We start from the raw sequence: 14,325 nt of genomic DNA on the forward strand, positions 1-14,325 counted from the left end.
CAAGCTGATGAATGAGCCTCAACTGTGACAACCACAGCTTTATCCTGTCAAGTTGACCCCACGGGAGGTTAAAGAAGGACAAATTTGGGTGCGTTTTCTCAGTTTTGTTGCAATTTGGTGCAGATCACATCGGCATCTTGGCTTAGCTAGAATGAATGGCCTGTAATGGTAAGCACTGGTGATGTCAAGGGCAGGGTCAAGGGTGTTTTTTCTGGGTCTGGCTGTCAAAGCTGACACATCCAGATTTTGCTTGGATTTCAAAAATGTTCTTGATTTTCAATTTTTTTTTCAGTTAATATCCAAAATATATTTAATAATAATATAGTTCACATTGGATGGTTTATTGTACATATCAATTTTGTGGTGAGTCTTCCTTTAATACTTGACCAGGGAAACTGTAGAAAAACCTAAACTTTACATGATGAGCTACAGAGAAAAGTACACAGTGTTCGATAAAGTATCAAGGTCAAACCGATAAAAATAAAGATAATCGTATAGAGTACAATAACACCGTGCAGGATAAACAATTTACTGAGAGAGTTTCCCTCAGCATTATGAAGCATTCTGTCTAAGTAATGTGCCTGAGGTGCAGTTGTTTTCACATCATTTGTCAGTTTGAGATTATTCTCAAGGCTGTAAGTGAAGAATGAAGGTTAAATAGTGTGTGAGCATGGCACTAAAACTAAACAGAAGTTAGAAAGTGGTGGGACTGAGGAGTTGCTTCCAGTTTGGGTGGTTGGGGGGTGTGAGTCATTGTTCCCTTGAACAGAAATGTCCGTGATGGCTTTGCCATTAGTCTAAAGTGTTTTGACAGCTACACATTCTCTCTCAAAATAGTATTTTTGTAATTCTTCTCTTTGGAAAGAACTCAATGGAGGCACATTTGTTTAGGAACACTATACAGTATAAATCATTTAGGTTTAAGTTAAATTGGAAAAAAAACATAAAATAAAAACAGTCTTATTGTGCCACAGAAAGTTGTGGTAATGGACCACTCACTCCATCTTTTGGCCAATAAGGGAAACAGTGACGCATACACAGTCGCAAGTAGCTCTTGTGGGTTTTAGGGAGAACATTATCCTCTCGTCATTCTGGTGGTGACACCAGAAAGCAACACAGTCCATTAAAAACACTTAAAACTTGTTTTTAGATGCTCACTTTGACATGCCACCAGTATACATTGTTCCCTCACCATGTTGTGGTACACTTGTTGCAGGATTCAGTACATTGCAACTTTTTTTTCATGTTCACATTGCATTTAATTTGCCATATAACAGAATTTTGAGTGTATTGTGTCTTTTTTTGTATACAAAAAAACAAACATAGTCAAAAACCAAACTTTTTTAAAAAAAGTTGTTTTTACTGCAATTTACATTGAATAAAATGCACATAGTGTGCCAAACTACTGTACCTTAATCGATGATTGAGAGTTTAACAAGCCGGTCCTGTCACGGAGTTATGGAGGCACTGCCCCTGTGGCCCGTCCCTAGTACTGCAGCAGATTCATCCAAATTAAAGATTAACTGAAATTATTCCATCTCTTAAGCAGAGATATGGACAATTGGCCTTTTAATGTTTGTGTACACGTAGTTCTAGTTCTAGGTCGCCTTCTCACCCATCTAGTGTGAAACAAACAAATAACTAAATCTTATATTCTCTGCCTAATTCAGAAAATGTATATGTAAGGGAGCAAGTTCTGCCACGCCATTAAATAAACTACATTTCTTTAAATACTTGGTAGAGTTGTTGGTTGGTGCAGTTGTTTGGCATAGTGTCCATGTGGCACTAAAATGCTTCCATTGTCATCTCCTGGTAGTTGAATTAAACAAACAGCCGCTCAGCGAGACAGGAAAGCGCTTGTTCCTTTTGGCCAAAGCAGTATTTGAATTAGAATGACAGCTGGCACAGTCCATAAGATAGAACCACCCCTAAAACAAGACAATTATCCAATGGCAAGAGGCATGTTGTAAAAATGTCTATAATTCTTAACCCTTGAGCTATTTTGATAACAGCATACCACAGACATGTTATTAAGACACCTGGGAACTGTTTCAAGTTATGAAAAAAAAACTGGATACTGTTTTCTTTAAGCTTTAGTTTGTGTTTGATTCAATTAATTAATTTTTAATTATGCCATTTTATAAGTGGTTTGATAAATAAAGAAGAGAAAAAGGACAAAAACCATTGGAAAAACATATCTACTGTGTCTAAAAAAAATCCTGGGGATATGTTCCAGGCAAGTTCTGTGCACCTCTCTCAAAAATTCCTGCTTTGGAATCTTTCCCAGTAGCAATCACTCATAGTAGTCGAGACTAGAGTTCAAACCAACTTAGTCCTTCAGACAAGAAATGGCAGTATTGAAAGTCTATAATTCAGATCATCTAGCTGTAAAGATGTCATTTCAAATTTTGTTTTTGTAAAATGACCTTTGTCCTTCCCTACCTTTATATCCATTTTTTTCATTTTATTTTTTTTGCAAGAAAACTCCTAAAAGCTACAGTATTTGCTGGGTTTGTTCTGGTCTTTGGGGAGTCATAGAAAGAAGTATGTCCTCCTTCAGATATCCACACCAAAAAGACCACCGTGCAGATCGAAAAGACCGCCAGGAATATGTATTTTTTTATTTACAGGAGGTAATCCTACTGACTATCCTCAGGAGTTCCCCCCACTGATTCTGGCCACATCAGGAATGCTGAGCCATAGTTCTGCAAAATAGGTGATCTTGCATTATATTGCCAAAAATGGTGCAATGATTTAGTATCTGGATCAATACTAAGATAACATAGTCAGGTTGTGTCCGATTAATATCTGTCATCCAGATACAGCATGTCCTCTTCCCCTGCAGTATTCTGTTTGTTCATTTCTTGATCAGATTGCCATCAGCTGTCACAGTTAATCTAACGCCACTGCCTTCATCATGTGTTACATGACCTCTTCTATAAATACATGACAGTGACATGATTGCGTGTACTGCCCACTGAGTCCAATCAAACAAACAAAAGTACAGTTTCAGCTGAGACAGTCAATCACGTGGAGAACCCAAAAGCCTTATGTCTGGGTGAACGCATCTTTTTTTGATATCACTGAAGAGTTGGATGCACTGCCTTTGCATAGTTGAACAAGACATCCTTGTCATTCATTGTGTCATTCATGTTTCAGGCCACTTGTGTGTGTCTCTTAAACGGGCCGAAGCACTGAATTCTGGTGGCTAACATGGGTTGCTTCAGGGTTTACATTTCAAATGAAATGTAACACTCCTGAAAAAGTAAAATTTGAGGCATTTGATCTGAGGTCAGCATAAGCTGTTACAATGCGCCAAGCAAAAAAAATATAACCCAATCACACTTGAGTAATGTTCTTGTTATAAGTTTGAGGGTGATCAGATGATGTGCTGCTCAGAAATGTGAAAGTCCAAAGATATTCAATTAGTGATCAATAAAAAAGTATTTTCCAACATGTCCCTATCATTTGCATTATGGTGTTTTTCACCAAATAGTGTGTTTAATCATAATTGTTTCTTTAAGTAGGTGGTCCAACAACTTTTATAGTTTAACTGAAATAAAATGGTATTAAGGCTTTCAAGACAAGACTTGCTGTCCAACAAATTCTGGCGTAACCGTAAAAGCAAGGACAGAAGAATACGATGTTTTGTAAAAACATTTATTGTTCTACATTACAATGTCAATGTTCATTATTCTTGGAATTTGAATTAAAAATTATTTTTTCTATAAAAGGATGTACTCGAATTATGCTCTCATATATTTATATCAATGGCATAAAAAATAATGATGCCATCCTTTGTCCTTTTGGGGATGAATATTGTCCCAAAGAATTTCCCATTATGACAAGCCTAAACAAACATTACACACTCAGAATGAAGAATTGCAATGGATAACAGAAAATTTTGTCCAAAGAGATATTTACAAAACTATTGTCTAAAAAAGAGTTAACACCATTTAAAAAAAAATCTGCAATATAGCAGGACCGCGAGGCAAGAACTGTGATATAGTGTAGAATCACTGCGTGTGTATTCTGTGATGAAAAGTTGCAGGGACTCATGTTTCCAGTTTGCGACTCATTGTTTCCACGACATGTACCGTATTTTCGTGACCATAAGGCGCATCGTATTAAAAGGAGCCGTCTCGGTTGCTAGTGCAATATCTGTATTTATCACAAATACCTAAACATAATGCGCACTGTGTTATTGGGCAAAGGCACGGTGGCGCTCTTGAGGCAGTGATGAAAAATTGTACCTTCATTTTTGTAAGCAGAACACGTTAACCTTTTTTTTCCACAAGAATCCTCACTCGGGGTGTCACACAAAACCAAACTCATTACACCACAACAAACACAACAGCAAACGCAGCAGACAACAACAAAAAAAACAGAACAAAGACGGAAGAAATACAATAATTGACACAAAACATGCACTTCAAACACTATTTACGTAAATGTCTTGTGCCACAGAGCATGCTGGCAGCCTCCCACTGTATTTAGTTGTAGGTATTCAATGTCATTTTACGACTCCATGAATTATGGTTGAAAAGACAATGAAATTATTTTTTTTCAATCATCAAGTTACATGAAATATCCTCTCCTGGCTCAATGGCGCACATGAACTGGGCTAGTCCGTTCATAACTCCTGAGCCACTTTTTCCCCACAGTGCGTCCCAGCCCTGTGTCAAGAATCAAGTTTGAATAGAGAATGAAAGTGGCACTGTTTTACTGTAAGGCCTGCAGATAAGAAATGCTCAACCAGCGACCTTTACGTTTCTACTATTTTGTGAAGCGAATATGAATTCCCCTCTGACTCCCACACAGAGATGTTAAGTTCCATGTGTTGGAGGTATGATTATCTGTAGTGTCACTTTGCCACACATGACAGGGTGAAAGAGTGCAAAGGACCGCTGCGGGGGAAGCTCTGTGACTGTAATGAAAACTGTTGTAGTCGGTCATTACAGTTTGATCGTTACAACGATGGCTTAATCTTTTTTCAGGGAATTTGAAAGAAATATAAGGACACATGGAGTTCTTAACAATTTGCATACACGATTTAAGTCAAATACATACTATAATCTTTTCGGGGACATTTTTGAACGTTTTTTTTTTTCCATTTAGATCACTTATATACTGTAACAGGTTTGATTATTTGATTCCCAGCTCAGTTTACCAAAGGAAACTTTATTTTATTGCACATTATTTTCTTTCACTTTTAACCTAACCTCTCACCTTGCATCCCAGCATGTGTTATTTGGTTCCATGTCTTTTTTGCGGCCCAAAAAAAAAAATATATATATATATATATATATACAGCAGAGTATATGTTGAATTTCTTCTTGGCAGCTTATTACCAGAGGTGGGTAGTAACGAGATTAATTTACTTTGTTACATTTGCTCAAGTAACATTTTGGAGTAATTTTAGTAGTTTTAATGAAGCTGACTTTTTACTTTTAAAGAAGTATTTATTTTAAGAAGAAATATTACCTTGTTCTGTTACAATAATCTATTCGGTACTTGTCAAAATTGCAAGCGCAATCAATTTTTAGACTTTTTTTTCTCATCTTTTGCACTTGGGACCATTGCTTCAATAGAGTGTGATTACCATAGTGATGTCCGTCTAAAGTAAAAAAAATCCAACACAATAATGTGTGCGGACGTGACTGTCTTTCAATGGACTCCGTGTGCCAATCAAAGTGAGTTGTGACAGCTGCCCACATGTCGTATTTACATAACCTACTATGAAAAACAACAACTTTAACATGCAGTGTAGTTTTGTCCCTGCACAAACTTCGTTATTTCAGCCCACTTCCATTTTGAGAAAACAACTTGTGGCAAGTTGCAGATGTTTTTGCTGTTGTTTTGGCTGTGAATAGGAAAACATTAGAACAATTTTATGGCTACAAATAAACATTTTTTGGGGTGCACTTTTCTCTCTCTCTCTCTTCTCTCTCTCTCTCTCTCTTCTCTCTCTCTCTCTCTCTATCTCTCTCTCTCTCTTTCTCTCTTTCTCTCTCTTTCTCTCTTCTCTCTTTCTCTCTTTCTCTCTTTCTCTCTTTCTCTCTTCTCTCTTTCTCTCTTTCTCTCTCTCTCTTTCTCTCTCTCTCTCTCTCTCTTTCTCTCTCTCTCTCTCTCTCTCTCTTCTCTCTCTCTCTCTCTAAAATATTTTAGTCACATCTTTGGTTAACAGCACCTGAAAAAAGTAGCAGCTTGTCATCCAGAAAAGAATTGGCGTCCACTTCAGCATCTGCAGAACATGGGAGACTCCACCACCAATGCCCTTTGGGAGGTCCGTCCAGTCATCCTCCCCACCCGATTTCAGGAAGTTGTAAAGAAATCCCCACCCCCACAGATACCAGAACTCCAAACACAAGGTCAAGATGAAAAGATCCCCACCATGCATGTGTCCTTTAATCATGCAAGTCAGTTGAAAGTGTCATACAAAAAAACTCCCCAAAAACACCAACTACATAAACTAATGAATGAATGAAAAATAACAGCAACCTCGACAGCAAAGAATACAGAAGTCCAACTTTTACACTTACAGTATACGTTTGTTATTGTCAGATGGCATTCTATCCAGGCAAAGGAATCGAAAATCACGATTTAACGTGTTGAAGAAAGGTGACCAGCTATCTGTACATGTGTAATTGATTTTTTTGCTATCCTATTTTTTCAAATGCAATACTGTATATCTATCATGTGAAGAGATTTAACCAGTGATTGGTGGGAATTTGTATCCATTCTACCACTTTACTTTTTCAGTTTAATAAAACTGTTGTCCGAGCAGTAGCTTACATGATGAATAATGACTGTGATTATTTATTTGGTAGGTTGCTATGCTTATGTTGCCAATTATGCACAATCTTGGGGAAAGTTGAATCCTGCAGTTCAAAGTATACGAGAGTTTTAGCGTAACTGAAGTGCAAAGGCATTGAAATGCTGGACATCCCCATATAAATTGAAAATAGATGTCTGGGGTATCCAGTAATTATGGTTAGTGGACATAGGTCTTCTTCATTTTTTTTAATTGCTGCTTTTAGTTTATTGTATTGAAATAGAATTCAGACCATAATTTGGAATTCTTGCAACAAATCATCATGTGTCCTAAAAATAATAATATTATATAGGTGTTTTAGGTGGTAAAGTCCATATTTTTCTCATGTGCTAAAATAAAGGGGTATGGTGTGAAGTTCATAATCTGGATATTTCCAGAATTGGGAGAGCATACTGGGAGTTAATTGGGATCCTTTAGCTTCTACTTTGCCACCAAGCTTTTAAGATGGATTTGTTTATTGCGTTCTTGAAACATTTATGACATTTACGACTTGTGGAAATAAATGGGAGTTTCGAGAGTTTTATGTTGTTGCAATATCTCTATTCCAATTCTAGCCAAGAATGATGCTCCTCATTATGGTCTATCCATTTAATGAGGTAATGTAATTATTTAGTTTTGTAATTGGTTAATTTGTACATGATCTGCAGGTAATGTATTATCCAGTAAGCGAGCATTGCAAAGGGAGATCTGTAGGATCATTTATATTAGCAGTGAGCCCTCTGTGAGAACCGTTCTATGTGGCCAAACCGATAGATCCTTTGTGAACTTGATCTCCTATGTGAGTTTGCTGCTTGAGATGCCACTGGAGTCTTGTCAAGAGCTGCTCTCCAAAGTAGGTGAGCATAATAGTTACAAGCTCAGAGTCACTAGATACATGTAATTTTAGCAAGTGGTGGAAATCTAATGCTAATTTTCTGACGATATTGACTATTTTTGGTGTTGTGGGTGAAGAATTTGGTGAAAATTTCCATGACTGTTCCAAGCCAATGCAAACCACAGCCGCGAGCGACCTGATGTAATGTGATGTAATTTTGTTCTCAATATCAGACTATTAGTTATGTGCATCCCCACTGTCTACAGTTTATACCTGGAAAAACATGAACAAGATCCGACTGTACCTTGAGCATGAATTGACTGATATTAACCAAATAGGTGCGTGTACGTATTGAATATGCTGTCTCTCATATTGTAATCAATCAGTCATGACATTGTCAATGCTGTACTTTAGCCATGCAAGTGTTACAGTGAAGAAAATAAGTATTTGGAAACGATGCTATATTGTAAGTTCTCCCACTTAGAAATCACGGAATGGTCTGAAATTTTCATCATAGGTGCATGTCCACTGTGAGAGATAATCTAAAAAGAAAAATCCATAAATCACAATGTATGATTTTTTTTTTTAACGATTTATTTGTGTGATACAGCTGCAAATAAGTATTTCCAATACCTGTCTATCAGCAATAGAATTCTGATCCTCAAAGACCTGTTAGTCCGCCTTTATAAGTGCACTTCCACTTGTTGTATTATACAACTCCACACGGCTGGAAAGGGCTGTGGAGAAATGGCCAAGCAGTTTCATGAAAAAAAAGTCCACTGTTGGAGCAATCATTAGAAAATGGAAGACGCTAAACATGGCGGTCAATCTCAATCGGAGTGGAGCCCCATGTAAGAAATCATCTCGTGGGGTCTCAGTGATCCTTAGAACGGTGAGGAATCAGCTCAGGACCACACGACAGGAATTGATCAATGACCTGAAAAGAGCTGGGACCACCGTTTCCAAGGTGACTGTTGGTAATACACTAAGACGTCATGGTTTGAAATCATGCATGGCACGGAAGGTTCCCCTGCTTAAACCAGCACATGTCAAGGCCCGTCTTAAGTTTGCCATTGACCATTTGGATGATACACAGGAGTCATGGGAGAAAGGTTTGTGGTGAGATGAGATCAAAACGGAACTTTTTGGTCATAATTCCACGAACCATGTTTGGAGGAAGGCGAATGATGAGTTCCATCCCAAGAACACCATCCCTACTGTGAAGCATGGGGGTGGTAGCATCATGCTTTGGGGTGTTTTTCTGCACATCGGACAGGACGACTGCAGTGTATTAAGGAGAGGATGACCGTGGCCATGTATGTGAGATTTTGGGGAACAACCTCTTTCCCTCAGTCACAGCATTGAAGTTGGGTCATGGCTTGGTCTTTCAACATGACAATGACCCGAAGCACTCAGCCAGGAAAACCAAGAAGTATATATATATATGTATTATTATTTTTTTTTTAAATGCTGATATACAGTAGTGTTAGATTTCGGCTCTTTCATACATGACAATTACTGTAAGCCCCTTGGTCTGGGTGCTGAGACGAGCTCAACTCGCATTGTTGGCCCCCTGTCTATTCTCTTGGGTTCTGGAGTTGTGCCCTACCGAATGTTATCCTGACACCCCCCCACCCAAAAAAAAATATATAAAACTTTCCCAGAAGGCTCAGATTACTGACATGACTTCTAAAATCCTCCTTTCCAACAGCTTGCTGTAAAGGGAGCCCATTTCTATTCTCCTTCTCTTTCATGAGTTTTTATTTGTGACTTGCCTTTAGTTCTGTCTGTGTCTCAGCCCTGCTGAATGGCTTATGCAAAAGGGAGGATCCTGAATTAATTAAGAGGGAAAAAAAGACTTTGAAGTTCGATACTTCCCCTCAGGGGATTCTCACACAATTTTGTTATTGTGGTGCCATAATGTCTCAACGATTTAGCAACTGGACTTTTTTTTTTATCTTATTCCACAATAAGGCACTGTGGGATTTACGTTATAAAGTTATGTGCATGTTTGTCGACACGTTGTTGTTTCAGCTTTTAATCGAACAGCTTTGAATTCGGGCTGCAACAACAAATACATTTAATAGCTAAATATTTAAATATAAGTTTATGTCACATGTTGGCATTGCTCTCATTTGCCTTCCCTGGATTAAGGAAGGTTTAATAAATGTTGACGTCATTGACGAGGAAGCGAGCTCAACTAAGGGGTAAGAGTGGATATGTGCAATTTGAGAGTGACACAGGTAGTAGTTTTCAAAATAGAGGCAAAACAGTCTTGTTATAAGATGTTTGTTTGATTCAGAATGTCTTTGTCTCTTAAAGCACAAAACGGACAAGATACACAATGGCAATATTAGAAGTGAGAAGGAGACCCTACTAAAAGTCTAAAAGTCAGATAACAATAAACAGGAAGAGACAAAATTTACCAATAAACAGCACTTGCTGTGATGTCAAAACTGAACAATAAAGGGTGCCACTAAATGAAACATTGTTAAAGTGTAAGTAAAGCTCAGTATAGAATTGATTTAGAAATACCAATTACAAGGGGTTTACCACTAACATTTATAACATATAAACATGACTGTATGGAAAGTCATGGGTGAGTATTCTATATGGGTAGAACATTTGTCTTCATTTTTGGTGTAAATTTTGGAGCTGGGCCTTATATCATCAGTATATGAGAATCTACCGTTTGCATTCCATGTGTTTATTATCATGGTTTTAGTTGGTTATCTTGTTTGACTTTTTGAATGGTAAATATCCCTCAATTGATGCACGAATTGAGGGATGTTAACATCTAATCCTACATAATACATCATGTTTGTAGTTGGTTATCTTGTTGTTAGACTTGTAGAACAGTAAAAAATGTTCAACTTCATGTTTCCTGTACAGTTAATTACGCTGACATTTGCCTTTGACACTCGCATTTGGAATATTTCCATTTCTTCTTATCAGGAAAAAAAAATTCCAAATGTGAACTTATTTCACTGGATATGACTATTATATCTCATGATCAGTGGCTGTTGAGTGTTTAAATAAATATGACAGGGATGTATTCTTAATTTCTCAGAGATGTGTGCAGCATTAGAGCAAGGAGCCCATCAAAATCATTATATCATGTAGGAGGGTTTGGTGTGGTGGTGAGCTAACCCATGATGATGTGCTGTCAGCTGCTGCAGTTGTAACTGAAGCAAGATGGACAGAATAAGGACTGAAACTCCACAACACAGAAGGAGGGAAGAGACAGACAATCAAGTTAAAATGAGAGGTGGTGTTGCAGAGAAATATAGACAGCAGCAAAGAAGCAGATAACAATGAGGGTGTGATGAGGGGTGTAGGGAAGTGAGACACAGGAACTTTGACTAAAGCTCCTGTCAGTCAATCTGTGGCAATTATGCCAAACTGCCTCTCTCGGCACAAGTCTATCTCCTATCTTATCAACTGTCTCCATCGTTGTTGCAGTCTCATCAAATGCATCCCTGATACATAATTTCAGTCTGCGTATATTTGGCAACCGTAACTCAATATTTGGGGTCTCAAGTAATTGAAATGCAATTCGTCACTACATGGCCACTCTTATCTCCACTCCTCCACTGCTCCTCCATTTTGGTGTTTCTTCTGGATTTCTTTAATTTCATAACCATAAATATCAACACAAACAGTGACCCTCTGACTCCAATTAAGTGGGGAGTGAAGTCATATCCATAGTTGATGGCCAGCAGGGTCTTGCTTTTTGGAGATTTACCTCAGCATACAAATGATTGACTGCTTTGTATTGTAGGATATATTTCCATTTCACTTTTTCCATTTCTGGAAATTCAGTCTTCTCAGCTCTAACAAGGAAATGTTTTCATCCTTCTATCTAAACTACAAATCTTGGGTTGAATTGTGCCGACTAAACCACTATTCATGAAACTTTGTAGGGGCAAATAATAGAGAGGGTGGTGCAAATCCTGGTAAAGGGATTATCTTATTCATAACATTATAAAGTAATTAATAGTTCACTTTAGGGACTCAATGTAACCATACTAAGATACAGTAGTTAAAAGAAATCAAGCAATACAACAAAAATAACAGAACACAAAGCATCAATTAAAATTGACAATTATATTAGAAATAAAGTTAAAGTGACTAGGCAGTCTGGAATAGATGTGTATTGAGTTTAGATTTTGAATGAGTGTTAATGAGTAATTGTTTCAGGATTCAAGTGGTAGTGAGTTCCAAAGATGCAGGGTAGACCTGCTGGAGGTTCTGTCCCCCACAATGGGCAGAAGGGACAGTAAGGTGGATGGAGGACAACAATCTGAGAACGCAGGTGGGTATGGCAAGCAAGTGAAGTTGTTGCCAGGCTGGACTGATGTGACGAGTGAAGGGATGCTTGTGATAAAATGGGTGCCACAGTTCTGGAAAAGTTGTAGTTGTTGTCCTGACTTGTGGGGGAGATCAAACAAGAATGTGTTGCGAGGTAGGAACAAGGACTGCATCAGAGTGGGTGGGTGCAGACTGGGTGATGATGTATTTGTGCTTGGAAGCAGAGTGTGCTGTTGAGGAGGACTCTCAGATCTGGGTGGGTTTGGAGAACAGGTGCAGCTGGGTTTCATCCATGTAACAGTCATAGTGTAAGTTAAAATTACAGATAATATTGCCAAGAGGTGGGATGTAGGTGATAAAGAGGAAGGGGTGCTAGACAGAGCCTTGGGAGACCCCAAAAGAAACAGAGATGGATGGAATTTAAATGGTATCCTAAAACAAACTGGGTGTGGTTGGGTAGTAATAACTGAATCACTGAAGGGGTATGTCTATTTACATTTCTGTTATCCAGAAGAAGTGAAACGTGTGGTCAAGGAGGAGATCCTGGACAAGATGGTGCGTGACTGGATGTTGAGAAGTCCAAAGTTTACAATAAAGTTGCCCATTCAGAGTGATAACACAGTGTTCAAACCTCTGTTTGGTCCAAGGATGCAATTTCTCAATGAATGTTAATGAGACAGGGAGGGCGTATGCAGGTGTTTGTTTCTTTATTTGTATTCATATTTTTTATGGTATTGTATAGTGGTTTTTGCCAGTCCTTATATGTGGAACATACAAAGGACCACAATTAGTTTTGTAAGAGCCTACTGTCATAAAAAAAAAAAAAAAAACTGAAAAATAAAAAAATCAAACATAAAACATCCAGAGTCTTTGTTGTATGACAGTAGTTTTAGGTCAAAGAGGAGGTCTAGTCATGTTCAACATCACCTCTTAACTTTCTGATTAATAACTCATCTAGCCATGTTCATGCAATAATGAACTTCAACACACACAAACTGATTTTTAAAAAAAACTATTTAAACATCAACAGATTCTTAGCTGTGCGTGTTTTTCCAGATCTGCCCATAAAAAATAAATTGGAAAACTGTTCTGAAAACTGAGAAACAGTTCAGTTCAAAACATATCCGCCGGTTTGGGGTCTTAAGCTTGCTTTATAAAAAAAAAAAAAACGTTCCATTGTCATGCATTTTGGCCACACTCATCCGTGTGTGTGCCCATTTATGTGGGTGTATGTGTGTGTGTTTGTAGGCTTATCAGGTGAGCCCGGGCAGAGTGTCAGATCCAGTAATGGAGGCTTCAAAGACAAGCGCTGCGGTGAGTTTTCTGGCTGTCTTTCACCAACTAACAACCCTCACCCGCTCATTCCTTCTGCTGGAGTGCACACAGGTAGACACCCTAAAAAAAGGATGAGGACGGAAATAAGCAACCTGAGTAATTAAAGCAGGATAAAGTAAGACAGAAGAGAAGTGAGGCGGAGAAGAGACGGTACAGACTGAGCAGTGACTAGGTGGCAGTCCGATCATCTTCTCCTTCACATGCATGAGGACCGTGACGCTTCGTTCTCATTGCAGTTAGTTACTTTGTCTTTGTTTTTTTGTCTCTGCTGGCTACATCCATAGTTTACTTGCTCCCTAATAAACCACTATTCTATTTCTAACTGTGCTTATTTCCAATTTCACTGTACAAATGACCGTCAGAGCTATTGAGCCTTTGATTGTTAGAAATCTTCGAGCCCTTGGTTTTATTTTGGCGCAAGTCATTTTTGGAAAACAAAATAAATACCGAAACAAAGTATTGTCCTTTAAATTGTATCTTGGGTTGGTTTGCACAATTTTTTATTTTTTTTTACAAATTAATACATAACTTATAAAGTATTATTAAGTCTTATTTTAGAAACTTTTTTGTTTAATTGGATCTGACTATAGTTATCTTGAGATTTTGGTGCTGCATATCTTATAAACCTGATGTGCATTGCTTCCATCAGGAACTTTTTTCCTTACTTTGTTTTATGTGATGCATACGTTTGACATAAATACATTAATTCATTCATTTTCCATACCACTTATCCTCACTGAGGGTCTCGGGTGTGCTGAAGCCTATCCCAGCTATCTTCGAGCAAGAGTCACGGTACACCCTGAAAAGGTCACCACCCAATCACAGGGCACATATAAACAAACAATCATACGCACTCACATTCACACGTACCATGAATTTCGTCTTCAATTAACTTGCCATGCATGTTTTTGGAATGTGGGAGAACATCAAAACACTACACAGGCAGGGCTGGGATTTGAATTTCCTCAGAGCTGTGAGGCAATCATGCTAACCAATCATTCACTGTCCCGCCAACATAAATACAATAAAC

At 38.1% G+C, this 14,325-nt stretch overlaps 1 protein-coding gene across 7 annotated transcripts in view; it reads left to right on the forward strand.

Annotated features, from left to right (window-relative positions):
• The window catches only part of mid2 (midline 2), a 95,284-nt gene that overhangs the window by 39,144 nt on the left and 41,815 nt on the right, over window positions 1-14,325 (forward strand). For 6 of the 7 annotated variants that reach the window (XM_061834368.1, XM_061834366.1, XM_061834370.1 and 3 more), the window contains one exon: window positions 13,209-13,274. The exons of the other annotated variant lie outside the window; for it this stretch is intronic. In XM_061834368.1, coding sequence (XP_061690352.1) covers window positions 13,209-13,274 — 66 coding nt within the window. The remainder of the gene's footprint in view (window positions 1-13,208; window positions 13,275-14,325) is intronic. 7 annotated transcript variants of the gene reach the window in all.

Source organism: Syngnathoides biaculeatus, chromosome 11, assembly GCF_019802595.1.
Source record: "Syngnathoides biaculeatus isolate LvHL_M chromosome 11, ASM1980259v1, whole genome shotgun sequence".
Taxonomy (NCBI): Eukaryota; Metazoa; Chordata; class Actinopteri; order Syngnathiformes; family Syngnathidae; genus Syngnathoides; species Syngnathoides biaculeatus.